The 22,526-nt window shown below is 34.1% G+C and overlaps 3 protein-coding genes across 5 annotated transcripts; 1 reads left to right on the plus strand and 2 right to left on the minus strand.

The window, feature by feature from the left end:
* Positions 1-537: 537 nt before the first annotated feature.
* Positions 538-6,618, plus strand: LOC108197689 (phosphoribosylglycinamide formyltransferase, chloroplastic). Of its 2 annotated transcripts, none has more exons than XM_017365378.2 (5): positions 538-1,116; positions 2,099-2,210; positions 4,889-5,065; positions 6,043-6,169; positions 6,268-6,618. In XM_017365378.2, exons 1-5 carry the CDS (start codon positions 756-758, stop codon positions 6,379-6,381), a joined length of 891 nt encoding a protein of 296 aa, XP_017220867.1. In that variant the 5' UTR covers positions 538-755; the 3' UTR covers positions 6,382-6,618. The 2 variants fall into 2 exon arrangements, with proteins under 2 accessions (XP_017220867.1, XP_017220868.1); XM_017365379.2 differs by having other exon boundaries at positions 552-1,116; positions 6,043-6,192.
* A 102-nt stretch (positions 6,619-6,720) lies between these two features.
* Positions 6,721-8,215, minus strand: LOC108199046 (KIN17-like protein). Its single transcript, XM_064083585.1, has 2 exons — positions 7,180-8,215; positions 6,721-7,137 (listed from the first exon to the last, which is right to left on the minus strand). The coding sequence occupies exons 1-2, from the start codon at positions 8,176-8,178 to the stop codon at positions 7,060-7,062; spliced, it is 1,077 nt and encodes a 358-aa protein (XP_063939655.1). The 5' UTR covers positions 8,179-8,215; the 3' UTR covers positions 6,721-7,059.
* Positions 8,216-10,141: 1,926 nt separating this feature from the next.
* Positions 10,142-20,596, minus strand: LOC108200101 (phosphatidate cytidylyltransferase 1). 2 transcript variants are annotated; one of them, XM_017368166.2, is made up of 12 exons: positions 20,459-20,596; positions 18,539-18,679; positions 15,844-16,097; positions 15,330-15,481; positions 14,953-15,094; positions 14,147-14,303; positions 12,952-12,999; positions 12,782-12,868; positions 11,457-11,585; positions 11,320-11,376; positions 10,665-10,748; positions 10,142-10,545 (listed from the first exon to the last, which is right to left on the minus strand). In XM_017368166.2, exons 2-12 carry the CDS (start codon positions 18,611-18,613, stop codon positions 10,456-10,458), a joined length of 1,275 nt encoding a protein of 424 aa, XP_017223655.1. In that variant the 5' UTR covers positions 18,614-18,679; positions 20,459-20,596; the 3' UTR covers positions 10,142-10,455. The 2 variants fall into 2 exon arrangements, with proteins under 2 accessions (XP_017223655.1, XP_017223656.1); XM_017368167.2 differs by having other exon boundaries at positions 18,539-18,694; positions 20,459-20,566.
* Positions 20,597-22,526: the final 1,930 nt, after the last annotated feature.

Raw genomic sequence — 22,526 nt, forward strand, 5'->3', positions numbered from 1 at the left:
GGATTTTAAATTATGTTTTAAAATCTGATGGTGTTCAATTGGATTGTTTAAAATCCATTAAATTCTGATAATATTCAAATGCTCATGGTTTTTTTTGGATTTCATAAAGTGACGGATTTTGTGACATTTTTCGGTGTATTTTAAGTTTTTTGGAATCCCATCAAAACCCATCAGATTTTAGAGTATTGTACTTAAATCCTATCAATTCTGTGACATTTTATCATGAATCAACACAATATCAAAATCACACACAATCCATTAAAATTCATATACTAAAAAATATCCACTAAAATCTCAATCGAATACCGCCTCTAACTTTCAATCGATTTAAATTCCATAAAAAAGAAAAATGAATGTAATGATTTGGACTTGTATTATATTTTAGAAATAAGGATTTTACTTTGTAAAATGAGAGATTAGATTTGTATAATTTTCCGAAATTAATATATTATATACCTATTAAATACATAAAACTAAGAAAATATTATACAAATTTACTTTTTACAATATAAATACGTATTTTTATGGAATGTGCCTGTGACGGTGCTTTACGTTTTGTCTAATATTCCCCAAACACGGTCTCCCTGGAATCTAAACTTCTAAAACCCTGTGGAGGTTTCTGAAGTTCTAACAATTCAGCCACACATATTCAACAAAAGCTTGTCTGAATTTTTCATTCACATCTCTTTAAGTCACCTGTTTCATCTTCTTGTGTGACCCATTGAATTAAAATCGAGAAAAATCAAGTCTTTTTCATGGAAGCTCAAGCCATAAATCCTCATTTTCCCACAACTCTAAACTCTAAAAATCGTAACTTTATGGCAAAAATCACTTGCTTTCCTCAATCCCCAACTTGGGTTTCATGTAAAAGTCACAATCTTTCGTTTGTTCCAGAATTTGGAACCTCTTTGAAGAAGGATTTAAGTTTGAGAAGCAGCTGTGTTGTAAAAGCAAAGGTGGGTAGTGATGGTGGTGAGGAATTGGGAGAAGGGGTTAGCAGGAAAAATCTGGCTGTTTTTGTATCCGGGGGCGGTTCGAATTTTCGGTCTATTCATGAGGCCATTCTTGATGGAAGAATTAATGGGGATATTGTTGTTTTGGTGGCAAGTAAAGCTGGCAAGTTTCTTGCACTGTTGAATTTTTGTGTGTGGATGTTTTCATGTTTTATTAGTGTTTGATGAATTATTATGGTCTAATTCTCACAAAGCTTGCGTTGCTCGCATTAGAATAATATTTGTTCTTGCCTCTCAATATGAATAATTAATCTCTTTGCTGTGTGGGAGCACGTAATGAATATCTTAGTCAAATTTATAGCTCGATAAGAAATATTATCAGCATTGATCAGGTTTCTACGAGATCTGTTACATAGTATTTTGGCCAGTCATTGTGTGATCTTTTACACCAACAGTGATACATGATTGCATAATTGGAGTTGTGGTGTTGTTTATGATATCTTTGGCTCGTTTTGGATTATACATGTATGATCAATGGTGTATGAGTCTAGTTGTTATTGTAGTCCGCAAAAATATAAATGGATGTGTGTGGATAATGATGAAGGGTTTTTTTGTCATGAGCTAGATAGTAGGCGAAGTATGCAGTTTCAACTATGTATTAATAACGAGTCTCCAAATAGACCAATTTGTTTATAACAAAGTTTATGGTTAGTTACATTTGATATCTATCTTTATTTGTCTTTTCAGAAGTCGTAACTTAGACTTCTTTGTATACGCTGCTTTTTAACTTTCATATTGACAGTCAGGTTATAAGGTAATAACAGTTCGGCTTGGCGTGATTAGAGTTTAGAAGACATCCATGTAGCCGAAACAACTTAACTCTTACCCACTGTCTAGTTTTTTTAATGGATCCTTAATTTCCACCATTCAAACAATTCATTGACTTGGCCACTGTTGTGTATACTTGTTATTATCACAATAGTATTTTTCTTAGACTGCTAGAAGTTTTAATTTCTTCCTTTATCATTGATAGTATACCAGCTTTAAATTATGCTCCTCACTCAAGTCAGATACGATGTATCCGCGAATGGGTCAATTGATGATAATTGATATGTTCTTCACTAATTAATTTTCTTTTCTCGCAGAATGTGGAGGTGCAAATTATGCAAGAAACAAGGGAATACCTGTCATTGTATTCCCTAAAACCAAAAGTGGATCTGAAGGTTTATCTCCACATGATCTCGTAAGTGCTCTGAGGTCAGTTTCTTCTTCACTGACAAATATATTGCATAGGCATTTTTTTTTATGCATTTAACCTTCAGTTGCTAGTGTTAATAGTTTTCTAGTAGTATATTAATTAATCACTACTTTTTTGTTTAGTTTAGTTTTAGGCAAACCTTTTGTAAAGACACTATTTAGTATATTACCTTGCTCTTGTTTCATCATATTTTAGTTCGTCGATCCAATGGAAATAATTGCAGCCTAACCTTCCTCGAACCCAGCCACAAATCTCCGTCTGGCGTTAATTTCTGCCCAGGCTGTTCTTTGCACAAGCACAACTATTCTATCCTCTAATTCTAAGCCGAATTTATTTTTAAGGTTTAGGGGTTTTGATTTTGGGGAAGATGTAACCAGGTTTGATATCAGATTATGATATGTACAGGGGTTATAGCGGTTATATGGTAAAAGAGCAGTTCAATCACTCACTTTTTGAAAACTAGCTAACGGCGTTAACCATTAACTACGGTTATACACGTAATGTAAAGTTTTTAAAAGTTTGTGTACATGTTTTGCAATATATGGAACTGGAGATACACAAAGCGGATAATTCAGAAAGCTCGTGTAGTCGTGTACACAATCTGTAATTTACTCATTCATACAACAGTAAGCAATAAGGAAATATGACCAAAAAAAGTGATTATACAAGAATAACAGTGACAATTTTAACTTGATCAGTTAAAAGATCAAAATAGATGAAAATCGATTGATATAGAGACATTACCTGCATTTGAGAAATTAATAGCGGCAAAATTGTCAGTCCTTTGAGCAGATAGAATCTTCTTTGACCTCAATCTTTTAAACCCGTTATCAAGTTCCCTTTGTTTCAATTCCGGCTCTTGGCATTTTCTTCTATATGAACACAACATTTTGCAAGACAGTTACTAAATAAATGTGTCTCAACTCTCAAATTGCCTACTGAAGAACGTAAAATGGTTAGGTCCTCAAGGAAACAGGAATTATCATCTTCTTAAAAATTGATGTTTCTTTTTAAGAGTTATAAGGAACTAGACTTGTAAATGACTGGCTTGCGATCAGACTTCAGAGAAACTCGATAGACGCTCAATTTAGTTAGCCTGATAAATCTATTAGTGGATCTTGAACATGAACTATTAAGATGTTGCAAAGTAAGTTCAACTTAACTCGACTAGCTATCCTGATAAAACAAATATTCCAAGTCAACTTTGACTACTGAGGCATGCTTGAACTCCAATATAGCAACGGAGCTAAAAGAATCTGACATTAAACAACTAAAGAAACATATCAGTTAAGCAGTATAATATATTATTAAAACTAACATTAACAGTGATATGTATCAGTATACTGAGCAACAGCTAATTCAATATTTTTGAAGTAAGTTTGAATATCTAAAGTTCATTATAACAGTTTCCATACATTCACGAGTATAGTTTTAAAATTTAGTGTCACTAGTCCTACTATTTGGCTTAAAACAAGTACAGTAGTATTGAGGAAGAATGTACGTTGGAAATTTTTTAAATTTCTGTCTGTTGCTTACTTGCTTGTATACATATAGATATATTTGCACTTAAAAAGCAACATTTAGGGTCCAGCTATCAAACTCAAATGGTTCCACAACACACAAAATAATTAAGTCCAGGTTCATTCACAATTGCCTAACCTTTTAGCCCAACTGTTTTCACTTGTACACTGTAAAGGTTGCTTAATAACCAGTAGAAGATCAACCAAAGAGGACCGTTAATAATTAAAAAAGAATAGTGTAATTAATTATAATGAAGAATAAGCAGTAGAATCAGTATAAGAGATTGACAGAGAGCAATAGATACCAGCAAATTTATTAGTCTTTGCAGAGAGTTCCATCTGCTTTATTGAGTGTATATTAGCTGCTGAGGTTATACTTTCCGCATCTAGTTCATACCCAGTAAAGTTCTTTGAGCATTTTCTGCACCTCAAAATTTTGTTCACAAAATTTCTGTGATACATGAACTTGAATTCGCAAGAGGTGCAACACATCCAGAATGTCTCTTTATTGCTGTCTGAATTTCTGATTATTAAAGTCTGACACACTTGAGGTGCAGGAACTTCAGTTCTCGCTGGAGCTCTACATCTTAGATCATACGAAGATCTTTTTCTTTTATTTTGATTCATGTTAATATCTGGAGGAAAAAAAAATTAATAAATTGGTTAGGCCCACATGCATAACTGTAGGAAGAAACTGCCCAGTCTGGTATACTGTTTCTTTTCCAGGGTTGCATAGTTTTAGGCTCTCCTTTATAATCTCTTTTTTTTTTTTTTCAAAATTATAAACAGGTATGGATTCTGGATAATCAGTATCTGACTAGATATGGTGGTCAGACACTTCATCACGCTATATTTATAGACTAGGTAGTGGACCTTGAACATAACATTTTGCAAGACACTTGCATAACAGATGTGTCTTTACTGGCTAAACCTTGCTGTCAAAGAACTATACCAATTAATATGTAGAACTATTATTAAAGTCATTCCTTACTAATTCAGTTTCTGGAGTCTTGCAGAATTAACTTTTATAAGTTAATGCTATTTAGTAGATATATATAGTGATAAGTTCTTGTAAATTTTATTGTGGCAGAACCATGATTCTGACATGTATCAATACAACATTGTTTTGTTGGTAATAGATTTTACTTTTTAAACAGGAAGTTTAAAGTCGACAATGTTCTGTTAGCTGGATTTTTGAAGCTTATACCAGCTGAGTTGATTCGTGCTTATCCGAAGTCCATACTAAACATCCATCCCTCTCTTCTTCCATCTTTTGGAGGTAAAGGTTACTATGGTATGAAGGTGCATAGGGCTGTCATCGCTTCTGGAGTAAGGTATGACTTGTCCTTTGTGAAATTTAGTCATCCCATCACAAGAGACATTATCTTCTCTCTAACTTGCCCTCCGTTGTTGCTTATGTGCAATTTTTAGTCAGACGCTTCTTTTTTATGTGTCTTACATAGTTGGAGTGTGATGGTTTGAGATGTTTAACACTTTCACTCTCAATGTTTTTGGCAGCACATTTTGTCAAGTAATCATGTTGAAAGTTATGCTTAATGATACCATTAGTTGTAATGAGTTGGTGTAGGTTGACATTATAAATTCATGTTAGTCCCTGATAATTGGTTTACAAATTATAAGACTTCACCCACTTTTTAGTTTATTGTTCTGCGTATATTCTATGTTGATCGGGCTGGGGTATGGAGTGGGGACACTGTCATAACTCAATAGTTTGACATTGTCTACAAGGGACCTATTCCTTTTTTTTTTTGGGACATGGGTGAGTGTAAACATTATAATTTTATAGTAAACAAGTATTGGATAACATATTGTAGCGAAAACATGACACTCGAATATAACATGTTAGTGTAGATTTTTAAAAGACGTATTAACAAATGGTATATTCTTAAACATATTATATGAAAATTTTATTTCCAACGCACGTCTTTACATCAATAGTGAAGGGATTTCGTCCTTTTATTTTTTGCTCCTCTTTTTCCTTTCACCTTCTTCATTCTGCATCTCATTTGTGGTCTTTTAGTTGCTCAAAGTTCCGTATCATGCCGTGCTACACAAGTACACGAGGCAAAACTAAAAAGCCAGACTAACAGAGTGTATGACTAGAAAACAGAATTAACTTAATAAACTAGTTTCCTTGCAGAATAATTGTAGAAAGTTTCTTAGGAATGCTTTTGCTTTAAATTTTGTGAAGTTCAATATATCTGCACAAAAAGTAGTTTAGAATCACCTATGTTGGAAGCATTCAGAGGACTCATGACTTATCCATTTTATTTGATGTGTGTTAAGATAGATACTCAGGGCCCACAATCCATTTTGTTGATGAACATTATGACACGGGACGTATCCTTGCCCAGAGAGTCGTTCCAGTGCTTGTTACTGACACGGCAGAGGAGCTGGCTGCAAGAGTTCTTCAAGAGGTCTTCGAATTTTGAGCACCTCAGTAATGAATTTAAAGTCATAATGGCTCCTGACCTTTCTCTTTCACATTTTACTAACAAAGTAAATACTTTGTCAGGAACATCAAGTATACGTGGAGGTAGCTGCAGCTTTGTGCGAAGAACGGATTATCTGGAGGGAAGATGGTGTTCCTCTAATCCGGAGCAAGGACGACCCTGATAAATTTAGTTAGTGGATCACATTCTGTATCATCAATTTTGCACAAAAAGAAGCTCGCGTTGCATTTTTGTCTTTATGCATCATGCATCAGGGTGAATTTATGTTCCTGTGATCTGTGGATTTCCCCCTTACAAGGTTTTAAATATTGTTCATGTTAAGCATATTTATTAGGCAAATAATGTGACATTGTGTAACTTCGATGTACCATAAGAGGCGAGCCTTCTTCTTTTTAACAAATCATTAACATGAATTGTAGTGTTTTTTAAGCTTGGTAGTGCCAACTATTTCAAAATCAGTGAACCCTTTTGTTTCTTTTGACTGTAGTAGCAACCAGATGGGAACATGGTAAACATAATAAAAGTTCAACATTTATAAGGAACCATAGGCAAATACTGCTGATTAACATGAATGGCATAAAGACAATGAACTTTTTGTACTATAAACTGAAACAAGCAACTTTCGAGAACTCCTTGCTTGTTCCACATTTAGGACTGGAAGCCTGTTCCCATTCTGCTAAGGTTGGTCTTGATACCAGAATTTCTCCCAAATATGACTATAGCTAATGGTGGGAAGACGGTTAGAGAAGTTGTGACTTGCACAGTTGATAAATCTCATATTAAGGCCCTGTTTGGGTAAGCTTATTTTCTATCCGACTTCAGGCTTATAAGTCAGAAGCATATTCGTAGTGTCACTACAGAATTTTGCATATATCTTCGTACTCAATTGCTGGCAGAACCCTTCCACCATACAACCCTTTCTCAATCTGCACCTTTGCACAAAACTCACCATACAACCCTTTCTCAATCTGCACCTTTGCACAAAACTCACTTGTATCAACCGCTAATAACTTGGCATTAGATCCACAATATGCACCATTAACAATCCTCACAATTGCCCCAACTTGGGGTATCACTGTCTCGAGCTCTTCTTGATCCACTCTCAGCAAATGCTTCTTCTCAATCATCTCAATCTCTGCAACATACTTATCAATCACTTTACGAACCACACCCTTTTGCTTATAATAACCCTTCTCCGCCAAAGCCTTACTCATAACCTTCACAACGATTCCCTCACATAACCAATAATCCTTCCTTCTCCTCCTCTCCTTCGCCTCCTCTTGCTCTCTCATCAATTCACCCAAAGCTCCATCACTACATTCCTCCAATTTCGCGCCCTTACTCTCAATTCCATCCTCCTCAATTACCATCACTCTCAAACCCTCCTTTCTCTTCACATTGTCCACATTCTTCGTGATCCTAATCTTAACCTTCCTATTATCACCTCGATCCCTTCTCAAAACCTTAAATTGCTCCTCCACTCCAACCTGATCAACCCTCACCTCTTCACAAGCCCTCTCAATCTGCCTCCTCACTCCCCACTCCTCCCTCTCCTCATCCACCCTAACCCTCTTCCTCCCCGAACCTCGATCAACACAACCAACAAACCACCCCTCCCTCCTCTCCTCAACCCTACACTTCCCGGACCTCCCCAAATACCTAACAAACTCATGCAACGTACTCCACCTAGTCGCATTCATATGCACGTGGTGTCGATCACTGACTATCTCATTATACACCACATTCGCCGCAACGCTCCCACCCCTGCACCTCCTCCTCACACACTCCAAGAAGCTAGCCTCAAACTCCTCCGAGAAACTCTCGATAATCCCATTAGGGTTTTGTCCGAAAAGCTCCATCTGTCTTACGTGACCATCACTTAAACAATGGCACTTGAACCCATTCTCATCTCGAAAACTCTTTCGACACATCTGACAATAGTACTTCAGTTTCTGAAGCCCTTTGGCTTTCATCCTCTTCAATATTCCCTTTAATTTGATTCTGTTTGATTTTTTGTAACTCAAAGATAGAACACTATAATATAAGATGTACTAATGATTATAGTTCTTTTTCCGAAGGGAATTAGGTTCCAGGCCCATCAGGCCGAAATACACAAAATTCTGGATTAAAATATTAAAATCTTATAATTTGAATATACAATCTTAAATTTTATAATTTGAATTTATTTATTTTTAAATATTATTTGGTATAACTGAAATTTGCACTTCAAAAGATATGATTTTAGGCGTGTCTGACTTGTTTCTGAAAACAAGTACTCCCTCGGTTTCAATTTACATGTTCACTTTTGAAAAAAAAAATTGTTTCAAATTAGTTGTCCACTTCAACTTTCAATGCAAAATTATATTTCCAAATTCAATTCTACTCCACATATCTCTTATTTATATTTCCTAGATTAACCTCATACCACATATTATGGTCATTTAATGCATTCAATTTGTAAACGATCACTTTTCTTAAACTGTGTGATTTTTTGAAAGTAGATATCTAATTTTAAACGAAAGGAGTATATCAATATGTGTTTTTTCTTGAAAATAATAACTCAGTTCGATTAAGAGTTTATCCTCTGTCGTCTCAGGTGCTAGGGTTCGATGAATAAGAAATATCGAACGTTTCCTGAATACTTTAACCACAAATATAATATGTTATTCTTCGAAAGTGCTTTTATATTAAGAAGCTGTGGTTACTGTTTAGTGATTGAAGCCTGTTGGAACTTGGATCTACACGCTCAAGTTTTCAGTAGAAAATGCTGCTTACAGTACTGGCCATCATTTTACCAAATAATATCTAAAATAAAAACAGAAAATTTGTAATTTTTCCGTGAACATTTTATCAAAAAGTTACAATATACTGATTTATGAAATTTATTTTGAATCTACCATATACTAACTTGGATCAAACTGCCAACAATTTTATAATTTCCGGTGTTGCCAAATTTTTGGTAGCTTTTTTTTTTTTTTTTTTTTTTGTCACAAGACTTTCACGCTAGGGCTGGCAATTTCGGGTTTCGGGTCGGGTTCGGGTCGGGTTCGGGTCGGGTTGACAGTCGCGGGTCAAAAAATTTACCCAACCCGAACCCGACCCGAAAATTTAATGGGTCAGAATACCCAACCCGAACCCGAGCCGCACTACCCGCGGGTAACCCGACCCCGACCCGAAAATTAATATTTATTAATAAAAATATTTTTTAAATAATAAATAAATATTATTTTAATCCAAATAAATTAATTTTTATTAAATTAAATAATTTTATATTAAATTTAACTAATAAATTTTATAAAAATAATAAAAATAATATAAATATATATAATATTTATATTATATATTAATTTTCGGGTAATTTCGGGTCAATTTCGGGTAACCCGAATTCAACCCGAAAATGACCCGATTTTTCTGGGTTGATTTTGGGTCAACCCGAATTCGACCCGAACCCGAAAACCCCCAACCCGAATTCGTATTTTGCGGGTCGAATTCGTGTCGGGTTGTCGGGTCGGGTCCAATATTGCCACCGCTATTTCACGCCAGTGAATTGTATCGAAATACAATACCGAAAGGATCAGAGAACTTCTTTCATACATCAAAACTTTCATCTAATCAAAGGACAAGTCGAAAACCCCCACAAAAATTAGATAAAATTTTTGGTAGCTTTAATCAAGACAAAAACGATAGAAAGTCCAAACGAATTCAATCTTAACAAACGGGACTGGACCCTATTTTTAAGGAGCTCGACTTTGACCATAGAAATTTGTTTTATAAGGTTATTGAGCTTGACTCGAATCGGTACGAAAAATTCACACAGAGAGTTCGAGTTCGGGAAAACTCATCTAGCTTCGTTTATAACCCTACATACAACAAACAAGAGCATAAGAAAATGGAGACGCCATTAATTTGCAAGTAACAGAACACACCAGCCAAAAATGAAAAATCAATGTCTCTAAAATAGTAGTATTAAAACGACAATGGCCAGAAAACATTATATGAGGAAGCAAGCACTATACAATTTTTTTATGTTTCACATCTACATATCCTTTAGCTAAACAATCAACTATGCTGCAACCAAAATACATTTAATACAGTGAATAACTCGGGATTCTTTAAGGTGGCTATCCTTGCAGATGCTGCAAACAAGATATACGAATTACAAAGGCCACAAGCTGGTTTGGCCACTCTATGGGTTCTTCAAATCAGCTTCCCTAAGTATTGTTCATAGGTTACAGAGATGATCAAGCAGTTCAGGATCCTCCAAATTGGCTCTCCTGGATGATCTGCGCGAGCTTTGTGAATAAAGCCCGCTGCTCCTCGAAGCTCAGGTTCATCAATATCTATACCATAGGAAGCCAGCTCAGTACCCAAATCCACTGGTGCTATAAAATTAACATAAAGAAAATATGATATATGTGCTGAGGGTAAGAAAGGGTTACGATACTCCTCCCTGCCTTACCTGGTCCAGAATCATCTCAACTGATACACTCTGAGGCGTAACAAATGACTGATGGTATATGTATGCGAACACAGCCATCACCATCTGCAAGAGTGTTCAAGTAGTTTTAACATCTAACTGACCAACAGTACATTCAAATCGATTTGTACTTCACAAATAGACATATGAAGACAAGAACCATTGAGCAAAAAGACTTGTACAATGTTTTAGAATATCAAACCATTTAAAAACATCTTAAAATTTGAGAATTGGAGATCGGCATAGGAAGTGCATAAGAAAGTGATATAGAGCAGATGAGGACAGTTATGAATATACAGTAGTTAGGATATTTGCCTTTTTTAGCCAGAGAAGGCAACGGAGTATTATAGGCTACTCATCATAAGCCTAAAAGACTAGAGAATAGTTTACTAGTCTCCTCATTAACAGGTGCCACTTTCAATACAGATCCAACAAAGTAAAAAATTTGTGATTTAATTTTCTGTTATAAAGCATAAAAAGCCACCTAAAACATCTTGAGACATACTTTTGTTTATACAAAGGTGCAGGGAAATTACTTAGGCTCGGACAAATTTTGCCCCGGCTGCTATTAAACTTTAGAGATGTATAAACTGCAGTGGTAATTTTTTCCAGGTATTTTGTTAATAAAAAAGCTTACCTGACAATCCATTCTATCAGTCATTCCACCATGGCCAGGAATACTATCACCAAAATCCTGCAGCAAAAACCAAAAGCAAAGCTAAGCAATTGCATAATATTATCTACATAATTTGGATTTTTTAGGAGACAAAGAACCTTAATCTTAAAAGCTCTTTTGAACCCACTAGCAAAAAATCCTCCAAAAGGTGCAATTATCGATGCAAAAAGACCGAGCCACAATGCATGCCATTGTACAGGTAAAACTTGAATTTCTTTCCAAGGGAACTGCAGAAGAAAATGTAAAATATAGTTGATTTAACCTTTACATAGTTACACACACAACAGTTATATACTAAAATATAAAAGCCTTTACAAATTTTATTTTATTTTGGCTATGGTAGGCTATGGAAACCACACTGGCGTTGCTCATTGACAGATTGAACTTCTGACACTCAATTAAAGGCATACAGATAGTTTCAGTACCCCTTTGGTACTTAAATCCTAACGCCTTTACAATAAAGTGTGGCTATGGTAGGCCAAGGAAACTACAATGTCAGTGAACTCAATCAAAGGCATAGAGATAGTGTCAGTACCCTTTTGACGGGCGACGATTCAAAAAGCTGATCGAGGGCCTAATTGAATTGTTACTCGTATTGTATAAATCAAATTATCTTTACTACTTGAAACATTAACACCTGCTTTTTTTCTGTAACATAAAAGGGTGGCATGTTTATGAAAGCTCCATAGTAGACACATTTGCAAACTTTCACGTTGACACGTTATGACAATATTACAAAATTAGTAGGATGAGGGAGCACACATCATATATAGCGGGATCCAACACTAGTATGTGGATTTTCCAGACCAGTGATGATACAGTGGATAATATTCAATAAAACATGTACAAGCTATTATCAAATTAGGTTCTGACATAAGAGTTGCCAAGCAGCCTGAACTATAAAACCAGAAACTAGTATACGAAGATAATAAGGTAACCTGAGGCCAGAAATTAGTATACGAAGTAGGTAAGGTAACCTGAGGCTACTGGAATTGATGGTATGCTAGCTAGCCAAGTACTACAATCACTAGTGGTATTGCTTCTACTGAGATGCTTTAATTCATCAGGGAGGTGCGTAAGTTTCAGAGGGAGATGGCAAATTCTGAGGACAAGATTCATCACTAAGTAAACCACCAAAATTAGGTACCTGTGAACAATACATATTTTGTATTCTTAACAATGTATGCTATATACATGTTGCATACAAGGTTTTTACAGCTATTACAATGCATAACTACCACAAGAACTTGCATCTGTTGACTGAAGATTCATCAGTAAACCTTCTTATATACAGGAATGTTCTAAGTATTTTTACAATTAACAACTCATTTTTGACATGCCAATACGCAGAACATAGCTATCAAGAAGCTATAGAAAAATTACGTAAACAGGTGCATGAGCATCTCATTAAACATTTACTCACCCAATCAGGAAACCATCCGGGTACAGCAAAATATTCTGGCTTAAACAAAGGACCTGGATCACAATGAAGCCAACCAGTTGATAAATCCTGCCCGTATTGTCAGGTTAGTACGATTTCTTAATATATCTTATATAAACTATAATGATAATTTTCTTTAAAAAAAACCCCACCTTCCTAGGACATGTGAGCCACTGAGATTGACCCAAAACATTAGCGAGCTGCATACATAAAAGAGCATAATTTAGCACTCAAGCATTATAAGCAAAGAAAATTATACCTACGAAGTATAGCAAACTTCTACTTCACACATTTAGAGTGATTTCTGCAGGTGCCTTAAATAATCATGTCACACCGTAGACATGTAAACGAAAGTTCTATTCTCTTCTGTAACATATTAAAGGCTATATAACTTTAAAAAGGACTCAAAAAACCTGACAGAATTGCATATACAAACTAGTAATAATAAAGTTACCATGCTAAAGTGCGATGCCTTGGTTTTCTAGGTGATGTAAACACAAATTTGACCTTCATTCTCACCATACTCTTCATAATCAAACAATATCTAGTTTTCAAATCTTATAAGCAAACAAACTTTGTGAACAGTGTTTTACCCCAAGTCCCCAACTATAAGACGCCACTTATATTAAAAAATGTCAGTATCTTACACCTAATAATGTGAATTCCTTAGTGACGTATATAGATAGCCATACAGAGTATAGAGGGGCCAATCATGGCACTTCAACAACTATTATATAAATAATACTCCCTCCGTCCCGGTTTTCTAGTCCTTTCCTATTTCTTTTGTCCCAAAAACTTGTCCACATTAACCTAATATGGTAAACTATATGTTAAATTTGTTAATTTTTCTAAAAAACAATTCAAAATTTTGGTAACATATATCTTATTCATTACTCCCTCTGTCCCTTTCATTTCTTAACATTTCTTTTTCACTGCTTGACACGCACTTTAATGCGCTTATAAAACATAGTTCTGCAACTTTTTTCTAAAATTATCTTTTTCTGAATAAAAATTTAGACACTAAACTTTTATTCATAAAAAGAAAATTTAGAAAAAAAGTTATAGAATTATGTTTTTTAGGCGCATTAAAGTGCGTGCCACGCCCCCGTCCCCCAATGTTAAGAATTGAGAGGGACGGAGGGAGTATAATCGATTAAAAAGGTGGATTTTGACAGCGGGACAAGAAAAACTGGACGAAGGGTATACAAAGTCAAAGTCAGTAGCGTGCATACACACTTAACTTCTTTCAGACTCAAATTAAATCAGTGGTTAATATATATAAAAAATTAATAAGAACAACCGCCTGTTTTGAAAATAGATGATAAAAAATATAATTCACTAGCTCACCACAAATGCAGAAATTATTGTTGTAACTGATGCTCCAATGAAACCTTCCCATGTCTTCTTTGGAGATAATTTGATCAAAGGGGTTTTGCCAAAGAAGAATCCAAAAACATAAGCAGCAATATCATTGATTACAATAAGTGATGCTGGAAGAAGAAACCTGCATGATATTGAATCTGTTTGAAGTTCTAGTTTGTGTATCTCAATTGCATATACTCATAAATTCACTGAAAAATAAAATATTATACTATTGCATGGTCAATTTATGACCAATATTTAGTAAATGAGTTGAAATATTGAATACAATTCAATAAAATTGCACACAAATCCCTATAAGAATGTTGATTACAATTAGAAGTATGGAGACTGAAGGACCCATAGAAGGTCATATGCATCTTAACTGGTCACTTGTCAGTTAAAATATCCTGGAGAAAACCACGGTAGCAATTATCTACACAAGAGGGTGAGAAGAAAGAAAATAAAAAGGTAGGAATCTAGAGAATGATAGGCGGGAAGAGGGGGGGGGGGGGGGGGGGGGCGTCATCTACTCCCGAAATATTAATGCTTAACGGATATGTTTGAGTTACTAAAATTATATACATGATAGACAGAGTAATGTTAAAACCTTACAGCAACAGAAACATATCAATATCCATAATTTATTTAAATTGACGAGCGAATACAAAAACTTATATAATAAGATATGTAAACAACAATTTGAAAAGATTAAGGCGATTGAATAGCATAGGAAGAAGCTAACAAGATAACAAGCACAGATACTTAAATGTGAAATATGTAACTCGTAATACCAGAAAATCCCCTCAAATATGTTGGCTACAGTGAAAGAGGATTGTGTAAACACCACAATGAGAATCATATGTGTCCATGCATATTGACCAAACTGATACTTGTACATCTTCTTCTTGAGAGTAAGGATGAACCACATAAAACCTGATGCCAATAGGAAAGGATAGAAGATGTGGTCACTAATATGAACGTAAAATATATGCGCAAGGAAGTGCACAGATAATTTATGAAGTTAACAAGAAGAAAAATCTTAGCACATGATAAACTTCAACTAAAGTCGAACTGATATGTAGATATTACATTTAAGCAAGAAACACAAAAAAATTGTTGCTATCAGCATTTTCTAAAACATTTCAAGATCAAGGGAAAAGATACCAACCTGCAATATACAAGAAGTAACAAGTGACCATATGATATTTGTTTAATCTACCCACAATTTGATACAAAAACTTGTCTGAGGTAACAGTATTAACAAGTCGTTGACTGAGAATGCGGCCATAGACAAACAACATAGCAGTGAAGAAAAAGTGCCTGCAAAAGAGTAGCAGTAATTTAAGAAACAAGACCGACCTTCAACATAACAAGATTTAGCAGCACTCTAAAATGGATAAACAATTTGAATACATTAAACTTCATTCATAAACCAACACCTACTAGTGTCAATGGGCAAAATGATTCAGAAAATGCAAATATGTACTGCTCATTGAAAATAGAAAAAGATGTTGCATCTGTTTGACTCTGATATCTACAGCAAGCTCACATAGCCACATAGCCACCCAAGCTCATGGAATTTCTTAAGAACAGAAGCATCATTTACTTTGTGACATGATCAAACGAAGATTACTAAACAAACCAAGAAATATTGCTATACACAGGCAAAGGTATATGCTTACCAATTTAATTGTCTAAATCCAGGAAGATGACTATCTTCATGTGTTTTCCTTAAAAGACTGAACAACTCTTTAGCCATGAAAATTTGGATGATGACAACCATAGCCCAAATATAGAGATGGCCCATGTATATTATGAAGATGAAGCCCCCAATCATCCATACGGTTGAATATGTGCGCACTAACATTGACTTGTACTTATTTTTATCACCGACCAGAAGGTGAGTTCCATTTGTTTTGCCATCATCTGGAGGAACCTGGCATCCGCAACGACAAGGGCATAGTGTCAAAGACATTGGACAAATCAAAGAATATAAATAAATTAATTTTAGGACTTTTAGGATTCTTATTTAGCTATTAGCACTTAGCAGAACAACTTAAAAGGATACGGCCAATATTTAATATAAGAAATTGCTAATGGTTTCTTCTAGGATTCAACTTAAAAAAGATAAGGAAAAAATTGATCTATATTGTAATATTATTATTATACCATGTAAGATCATGATTACAAGTTTAGGTTCCTTCTTGACAGATTCCTGAAGAGCAGATATAGGGACATAATCTCTAACCATTACCTTTAGAATTAAGTGTGTCCAATGTAGACTTATAATTTCTAGATTAAACACTGGTCAGACTGTAATATATACTCCCTCCGTCCCATTTTATGTGACCTCATTTCCTTTTTGGGATGTCCCAAAAAGAATGAACCTAGAATACTTACTATTTTTGAACACTACTTTTCACTATTACACCCACTAACTCTATATTTTATACTCTCTTATTATTAAATAAACACTATTACACCCACTATTTTTCTCCACTATCTCAAATCTATTATTAAATATTGATAGGTCCCACCACTTTACCCAATTTTCAACTACATTTACTACCTTTTTCTTAATCTCCGTGAAAGTCAAACCCGTTCACATAAAATGGGACGGAGGTAGTATGATCTTAATGGACACTTACAATGTGATATCTGCAGTCTCTGTAGGGGCCGTTTGGCTTAGCTTAGAAGATGTTACTTATTTCTAATAAGTAAGATGTTACTTATTAGCGAAAAGTTACTTTATAATTAACTGTTTTAACAAATTTATTGGTATTTACAACTTATTAGGTATAAACTAGTAATATAAAAATAAAGAGTTTCCAAATTAACTTTTAAAGCGATTAAATACATTTTTATAAAGTCAAATTTCTAAAATTGAAATAAGTTTGTGAAAAAAGCTAATATTTTCAACTTCTTATATTCTAACGTATACATCAGAACTTAACTTATAAGTTTTAAGTTTATTAATGTTGAGAATAATTCAAAGTCATTTGAATATTTTTTAATTTTTGTTTATTAGTTTGCTAGCTCATATTTTTTTGGTAACAGGATAGAGTTCGAGTTCTGCTAAATCTTAGCCAATAAGTTTGTGTGTTGCCTATGTAAAGCTATTTCCTATATGTTTCATATTATTATGCAGAATGAATAAGTAATCTTGTTTAGTACTCTACTTTCTGCATCACATATATTTTACAAAAAAATCAACATTGTATCAGAGCTACATCCATTCTAGGAAACCGGGCGTTACTAATGCTCTGCCATGTGTAAAAAATTAAAAAATAAAGCTAGTTCCACTGGTGCTGATAATACCAGACTTCGGAGGTTCCCAGGATGGTAATCAAGAGGCAGAGGCAGAATACGATGTAGGTACAAATGCATATGAAAGTTACAGGCAACAGGTTGATGCAGACTGTGATGAGCAAGAAAGCATGTGGAGATAAGTGCTCCAAATCTAGAAATAAAATATCCTAAGAACTTGTAAGACTGGTGAGAAGTGCATAAACATATGAAATTGGTGATATGTGCACCTAGAAGAAATTGGTGGAGAGAAGTGCTCGTAATTTGTGAAGAAAGTGCTTCAACAAAATGGTGAAGATGAGAAGTACATCATCTTCAAACAAATTTAGAACTTTGAATTAAGAGGGAATGTTGAGAATAAATCAAAGTTATTTGAATAATTTTGAATTTTTATTTAATAGTTTGTTAGCTCCTATTTTTTTGGGCAATAGGATAGAGTTTGAGATTTGCTAAATCTTAGCCAATTAGTTTGTGTATTGCCTATATAAGACTATGTCCTGTATTTCATATTATTATGCAGAAGGAATAAGTAATCTTGTTTATTACTCTACTTCAGCATCACATATATTTTTACAAAAAAATCAACAATCACACAAACAGTACATATAAGCTGATTCTGGCTTATAAGTCAGAGGCTGGGCTAAAGAAGCCCAGCCAAACACACATGTAATCAGTGTCATTCTCATTGATTCATACCAGTGAGCAGCTCAGAGATCATCACTCATCTCTTACGACTGCGTTAGAGTAGTCATGGCTTTAAGCCAGATTTGAGGCATATAGAGACATACTAGAAATATTTTAAACTTCACCTGACGAGATCATTTCTAAGTTTTCTCTTGTAAATATGTGCTAAAGTAATAAGAAGTTTATTCAAATTTTCTCATGCCTTCTTTATAAATATAACATTTAAGGAAGTATGACTAGTTTTATTGATTAACCATTTAAATTTTTCTTAAGCATATATACTAAAATGCAACACATTACCATCTTACCTCTTGTTATAGCTCTGAATAGAGAATTGTAGATAATAATATCAATTAAAAGGTAAATATTTTATCAGCAACATATTACCTCATTTGAACCTCTACGCCGCCGCAGTCGTGCAGTGGGTGTTGCAGGCGCACTGCTACTAGTATCTTTATGCATATCTAGTGTTATTAACTTTACAGCCAAGAGCAAACATAGATATGCAGTCTGAGATGTTTGGGATACCTGGAACACAAAGAACTTAAGAATACCTTAGTGTCACGGCTCACATGTAATGACATTTTTTATAAGCTGGTACCTTAGAAGAAGACGGCAGAAAATTAATCTCAATTTGTTTCATATGTTAAATTTGTACAATAGAGTGATGAACCATGCTTGAGAGATGTATACGACAAGCAAGACCTGGGTTGAATATAATTATTTTTTTGCAAGAACACCCTTTTAGAACTCTCATCTGCATTCAATCACAATCAGCAATACTGGACCAATATAGGTGACCTTTGGGCAAGTTAGGTCATAATGCTTTCTGTCAATATATGACTTTTTAGTTTATTTTCTTTTAACTGCATATCTTCCATATTTCACATTGTCAAGTACACTACTTTTTCAACCCCTATTTTCTCAAAATAAAATCGAACTATTTTGAGTGCTTGCAAATTTTCAATATGATTGTTTCCATGAAGCAGAGGTTTCACATATTACAAGTGTAATGCAATGTAGAACTAATTACCAGCCTTTCATTGCATAAAATGATGGAGCATGTTTTAAGTTGGGACAAAACATCATCGATTACTATCATATATATATAATTAATTAAATGAAAAATAGTACAGATTATAATTTTGCATTGGAGACCTTATATATGTGCATCATTTCTAACAAGAACTGGTACAAGGCACATGAGAACAGACATCTTGGTTATCACAGATCAGTTATAGAATGCATAGAGTTGCATTTCCAGTAAAAGTAGTGAAATGGAAGTGACTGGACTTCAAAAGATAATTTGGAAGCCTTTCTCACTTCTGATCCCTGGAATAACTAGTGTAAATGATGTTTATCTTATTTAAGTTCTAGTTTGCATCGTAATCAACCAAAGACTTATTTAGATTTCTTGCGGAAAGTATAATCCTCTCACAAGTTCCCGAGTTCAAATTTCCTGAACAATTACTCACTGTAAAAGCAAACACCTAGTATCATGTGTATAATATGCCAAAATCCTAGTGTAAAACTATCCGATCACAGATGTAGTTGACAAAAAGTAGCATGTCAGAACATATGCGCACGCCACACACACACTTATACACTTCTTTGATGTAAAAACTCCTGATATCTTCTATTTCTATTAGTGGCTGTGATACTCGATCAGCACTGCAATGTGCTATAACCGCAATTCCTAACACCTCCAATTATTATTTCCATCTCACAATTCAACTTTCACTTCATTGTATTCAAGTGGAAATGAATAGTAACCAATCCTATAGAAGCACATTTGCAAAGGGAAATATCATCTGAAAGCGTATTAGCCTAGACACTTATACTGCATCAAAATGCTGATCTACACCATGAATAAAACCAAGCTCTTCACTTATAATTAATAGTCCGAAACAATTACGCCAAAACTTCTTTTTCCTACATCCGTAACTAGCAATGTTACACCGTAAGCATTTATCACTTAAATCTCATACGTAAAAGTTCAATTCCATTCTTCTCAATCAGCGGAATAACCACCAGACCAGACAATCTTATCATCGAAAAAACTGCGAAAAGCATTTCGAGACCTATACCAACACCCTACACAAACTTGTCTACAAACTTTGCATTCTCAGCTACTAATTACTCATCAAACTAGTCATAAAACTTCAACAAAATCAAATCACACACCAATTGAATCCAAAAAACAAAACCTAAAGTGATAATAAAGCAAATCTGACTAGCAAATCAACTTAATTGAGAATAAAAAGCGTTAAGTATAAATAAATAGAAGTCAAGTTAAGAATAACTAACCTGTAAACACAATTCAAGTCTGTTCGGCTGTTGGAGTGATTGATAAGTAACTAGGCCTGGTAGTCTTTTCTTCTCCCAAGAAACCAAATCTGTTGTAATGCCCACCCTCTGTATACACGACGTCGTTTATGCGGGTATTATTGGAATTTAAAAAAAACAAAATGGAGAAAATGAAAAGTAAAGGAAAATAATTTGCTGCATGAATAAATTTCTAGTTTTCTGTTTTTAAATTTTAAAAAGTTTCCATTTTCTATGAAAAGCTTGAAATTCATGAGCATGTTTGTAAAAATCGGAAATCGAAACTAATTTGTTGACTATCAATTCAAGATTATCGCAAATTTATCAGAAATTTTTTGACAAATTATTTTCTTTTTCCAAATTGGATGAAATTAGTACTCCCTAAGCCCCGATGAGTAGTATACGTTCACTTTACACGTATTTTGAGCTTCCTGTGAAGTATCGTTTAATTTATAAACTATAAAGTAGTTGATATAATAGTGTTTTTATTATTATAGAATGGAGACTGTAGAAGAAAATAGTGGGTGTAATAATGTCTTATGTTATAAAAAGTTACTATTTTTGGAATGTATAGAATTGATGGGACATCCCTAAAAAGAAACTGTATAGAAATGAGTGAGAAGGAGGGAGTAACTTTTTGGCAAACCAACATTAAAGTGGGTTTTTAGTCAAAAACAGCTGAACTAAAAGTCATTAATAGCTACTTTTCAGCTTTTCTTATGTATTCGTCTTTTTTCCTTTTTTCCTTTCTTCCTAATTTTTTCTCTTTCGATTAAACCCCATGCCTCTTTTATTGTTAGTCCCATGATCACGTGAAAGGGAGTTGAATACGTCACTATTAAATTCTCCGTTTTAATTTAATTTGCAGAATGTTCTTTTTTGTTCATCTTTAATCGTAATTAAATATTCCAACAAGTTTGGAGAAATTATCATATTGATATTAATCTCGAAGGGTGCTACAAATCCAACTCGTAAGTCGGCTACAAGACAACTATCCACTAATCACAATTATGCTCGACTATACTATCAATCTATCTTTGTTATGCTCAGTTGAATATATGTGTGAGTAATATGCACGATACAAACTTGTGTGTTAGTTTCAAATGAAACGACCGAACTCTATTTATAGACTTTCATGTCTATTTAATCAGCAACTTTCAGTCCCCATAATATTATGAAGGCTTGATTTGACTTGTACCAATTGACCTAATCAATTTTTCGTTCAATAAATACGACAAACAGCTACGTACTTGTTGACATTTAGTGCACTGGTCTGGTTCACAAACGACTAATATTATTCTGAACTTCGTACTATCCTTAATAAATAACTTGATCATTTCATTCCATGTTAGACATGTTTCAACTACTAATTACGAATAATCAGTGTGGCGATACTAGAATCCACAGACACTTGATATTGAATATGTAGATAGCTTTTGATCCCTCAAATATTTTGGACTTTATTAATCACCGAGGTATGAACATAATAATTAATGAACTTCTCCCAATGACATGTGAATACTTTAGTTAGCTTGGTTGTTTTATTTTGTATCTACCTGATCTTCATTTTGTAGATTCATGTATCATACTTATTTATTGTTTCATGTCTTAAATATAGTTTTGAGTTATCGATATTACAAATTGCGTTACGTTATGCTTTACAATCTCCCCATATTTTTTTGTTATAGTTCGACAAACAAATTCTCTAAGCGGATAACTCAGCTGACACAAGAAAGAACATTATACTTTGAGATAGGAAATTTTTATAAGTATGTTCTGGATCACATATTACAATTTCAAGATTTCTAAACAACAGTACAAAATGCCTTGAAGTGTTCCTCTAGCCTCAGCTATTCTTCTTTGCTTTCTTTGTCTTTTTGCATTTAGTGCAGCTTCACACTACTAGAAAAACTGGATACAACATCAGGGTTTTAACATCATTCATAAAATCACTGATGTTAAATATCTTTTTAACATCAAATTTTTTTAACATGATGTTAAACCATATTTTAGACATCGGTTTCTAAAATAACTGATATCTTATTATTAG

This window comes from Daucus carota, chromosome 8 (genome assembly GCF_001625215.2).
Source record: "Daucus carota subsp. sativus chromosome 8, DH1 v3.0, whole genome shotgun sequence".
Taxonomy (NCBI): domain Eukaryota; kingdom Viridiplantae; phylum Streptophyta; class Magnoliopsida; order Apiales; family Apiaceae; genus Daucus; species Daucus carota.

Bases quoted from the DNA above. Each gene is read 5' to 3' on its own strand.
- LOC108197689 (XM_017365378.2), top strand. From the start codon at position 756: ATGGAAGCTCAAGCCATAAATCCTCATTTTCCCACAACTCTAAACTCT. The intron at 2,211-4,888 runs GTCAGTTTCTTC...CTTTTTAAACAG, and splicing joins GATCTCGTAAGTGCTCTGAG to GAAGTTTAAAGTCGACAATG. The intron at 6,170-6,267 runs GTCTTCGAATTT...ATACTTTGTCAG, and splicing joins CTGCAAGAGTTCTTCAAGAG to GAACATCAAGTATACGTGGA.
- LOC108199046 (XM_064083585.1), bottom strand. From the start codon at position 8,178: ATGAAAGCCAAAGGGCTTCAGAAACTGAAGTACTATTGTCAGATGTGT. The intron at 7,138-7,179 runs GTGCAGATTGAG...TTTTGTGCAAAG, and splicing joins CAAGTGAGTTTTGTGCAAAG to GTGCAGATTGAGAAAGGGTT.
- LOC108200101 (XM_017368166.2), bottom strand. From the start codon at position 18,613: ATGCATAAAGATACTAGTAGCAGTGCGCCTGCAACACCCACTGCACGA. The intron at 15,482-15,843 runs GTAAGCATATAC...ACTCTTTTGCAG, and splicing joins GGATTTAGACAATTAAATTG to GCACTTTTTCTTCACTGCTA. The intron at 12,869-12,951 runs GTGGGGTTTTTT...CAATACGGGCAG, and splicing joins GGCTCACATGTCCTAGGAAG to GATTTATCAACTGGTTGGCT.